This window comes from Temnothorax curvispinosus, unplaced genomic scaffold (genome assembly GCF_003070985.1).
Source record: "Temnothorax curvispinosus isolate PA1 unplaced genomic scaffold, ASM307098v1 QBEX01000228.1, whole genome shotgun sequence".
Lineage (NCBI taxonomy): Eukaryota > Metazoa > Arthropoda > Insecta > Hymenoptera > Formicidae > Temnothorax > Temnothorax curvispinosus.
In genome coordinates, this window is record NW_020210008.1 from 1 (window position 1) to 2,784 (window position 2,784).

Below are 2,784 nucleotides of genomic sequence, written 5' to 3' on the forward strand. Positions count from 1 at the left end.
TATTACGTACAAATCGTAAGTTCTCTGATGGACAAGACCGGTGTTAGTGAGCATCCACGACTTGACATTCGGATCCAAGCTGCAGCTGTACATCGTGTTGTCTATCGCCGTTATATCCTTGATACCTGCGCTATGTGCGCATATGCGGCCGGAATTCTCGATTTCATGAGATAATTTCTTGCGTGAGGGAATTTCCTTGTAAAGTAAGTGTCTGTTTGACGTATAAACTACATGAGAGATTCCATTCTGAAAGCGGGAATATTTATCATTATATCGTTTTCTACAAAGAGAGTAGGGCCACTTGACATAATATGGTACCTACTACATGCATCAGTGACACAGCATCTTGAAAGGAATTATGTGATTTCTTCATGAACAATCTATTCTTTTGCTGTTTCCACAGTGCTGTTTCTTGTTTGATTGTAACGTATGACAACATCCAACACAGTTCGTCGGGTGTCGCTGTAATTGATACGTGACTTCTTACATTAAAAAATATGAAAACTTATTCATATCATAATACTGATTGTGAATACAAAAAAATCATACACATATAATTTGAATTAAGTACAAATAAACTACAAACAGATTCTGGATCGAATGTCTACACAGAGAGAAAAGAAATTTTAATAAAGTCTAAATCCATTTTCTTAATATTATTTTTTTATTGAAGTAAATATATTCATGATAGTTAAATCAAAATATTTAATTCTAAATAAAAATGTATAATTCTACATAAAAATGGTTATTATATTGCGTAAATAAGCTGTTAAGAACCACATAATAAATATTCTTTTTAATAACAATATTTTCTTTTCAGTGTATTCAAGTTCTTACTTTATGCACATCCGATTGTTGCAATAAACAGAGTCGTACAAGCTTTCTCGATACGACTTTTTATAAATAAAAAAAGATAGAGATTAAGAAATGTATAATGTTTTGTAAAACACGCTTATTTTTTTTAAGACGAAAATGAACTAAAATACTACAAAATATGAAATCTATAACGCGATGTATGCAACTAATGTGCAATTTGCAAATGCTTGCAGAAACTCGAACAGCGCTGGCGTAAAATGGCATACAGAGTGTTTTATTTATTCACAAAAATAATTGGTCGTGCAAGGCGTAAGGTGCTATTAATTTAAACTAACCGGGAGGCAAAAGCGGGTAGCTAGCATCTGGCCATATATGGTTAATTCGTGCTTTCCACAATGAGTTTGCATCTTTTAAAGTCTGGTAGAATTGTTTGCACACTAAGCTCAAACCGTGTACCAACGTCGACCCATCTAGAAAGGAACAAATATGCAGGAATATCTGAAATACAGCAGAATAAAAAAATTAAACGCACAACCAAACAAACGCTCCGGAAGAGATGGAGATAGAACAAAAGAGAGAGTCGACCGTTGCTCGTTCATCACCCTTCACTCCTTCGACAAGTGACTGTTTTTACTACGGAACTTTTCGGAATAGATTCTGATCGAAATTGCTTAGTTTTTTTTTTAGATTTTTATCGTGCTTTTTTCTAGAAGAAAAATCCTGATTAAAATCCATTCTTAAAAGTTCCCTAATGCGTGACTAACGGATGCAATAATAGCGACGATTAAAAAAAATAATTTCGTGCACCTGTACGCAGGCATGCGTTACACGGGTTTTTCATTTTTTCTTATACGAACCTCCACCGGGAGACACTGCAGTGGCGACAGTTGTGCATTTTCTTCGCCGTCGTAGGCGCAGCTTAGATTCTCGTTATCCATTTTATCTCGCGGTGAATCTGAATAGTTTTATTTAGTCTGTTCGAGACTGACTCGGTGGCTCAACGAAGGCGACTGAGAATGATGTGATTAGTGTAAACACGGAAGAATCGCCGTATATTCAGTGCTTAAGAAAACTAAAAGAAAAATACAATGACAAGATTTTTATAGCGACAAATAAGAAGATTATTACTACTATATGTTTCCAAATCAAAGGATATACAATTTTATCGATTTATTAGTATGAACGAAAGAATGTTGTTCGAAAGCGGACCGCGCACGCGAGCGAGGACACGAACCGCGAATTGGAAGAGACAGTCAAAGAGTTGACGGACAAAGCACAGTTTATTTTCTATTTACAATATTTACAAAATGCAGAATCGCGAATATAAGAATGGTAGAGATCGTGTCGCGAGAAGCGCAAGCGAACGCCGAAGCAAGCAACTCGAACAAAAACGAGCAAAAGAGCAAGCAACACTAACTATTAAGCGCAAGCGAAAAGGAGCGAGCAACTCGAACGATTGACGGCGGCAACTCGAATAACAGAGAGCGACTGACCCCGTTGCCAATAGCGCGCGTCCCTTTAAGCTCTCGGGGGCTTCTCGCAAATTCGAGACTTTTCGAATACACGCGTCACCGAGAGAAGTCCCCGAGAGATCCGTGGTCGACAATTATAAACACAGGAAACAAAGCGAACACGCAAAGACCATTCGCTCGGCAATGCTTTGCTTCCACTGTTTATTTGTTCGGTCATCACGCCGAAAGTCACGGCGATAACGCTCGAGTCTCGGTGCTCGCAATTGCGGTGCTGAAAATCTAATTTATTATTTTGGCTCCGCTATCGACAGAAACGTTTAAGCAATCTTAAACAAAAGTCGATGAATGGAAAGAACGCCTTCGAGTAGTCACTGCAGCTACAGCCATTATTCGGGAAGATATTCGGTCACAAATCAACGACACGTCTGCATATCCTTCAAGCGAAGGTTTTTTGACGGATTGTAAAAAACTACATACCGAAATCCCTCAATATTTT

At 37.9% G+C, this 2,784-nt stretch overlaps 1 protein-coding gene across 1 annotated transcript; it reads right to left on the bottom strand.

Moving 5' to 3' along the window:
- Window positions 1-10: 10 nt before the first annotated feature.
- On the bottom strand, window positions 11-2,296 carry LOC112467736 (the record flags this gene model as incomplete). Its single annotated transcript, XM_025036533.1, has 5 exons — window positions 2,234-2,296; window positions 1,674-1,888; window positions 1,152-1,314; window positions 323-462; window positions 11-246 (listed from the first exon to the last, which is right to left on the bottom strand). Coding segments are annotated over exons 2-5 (620 nt in total), but the record flags the coding sequence as incomplete, so codon positions are not given.
- Window positions 2,297-2,784: the final 488 nt, after the last annotated feature.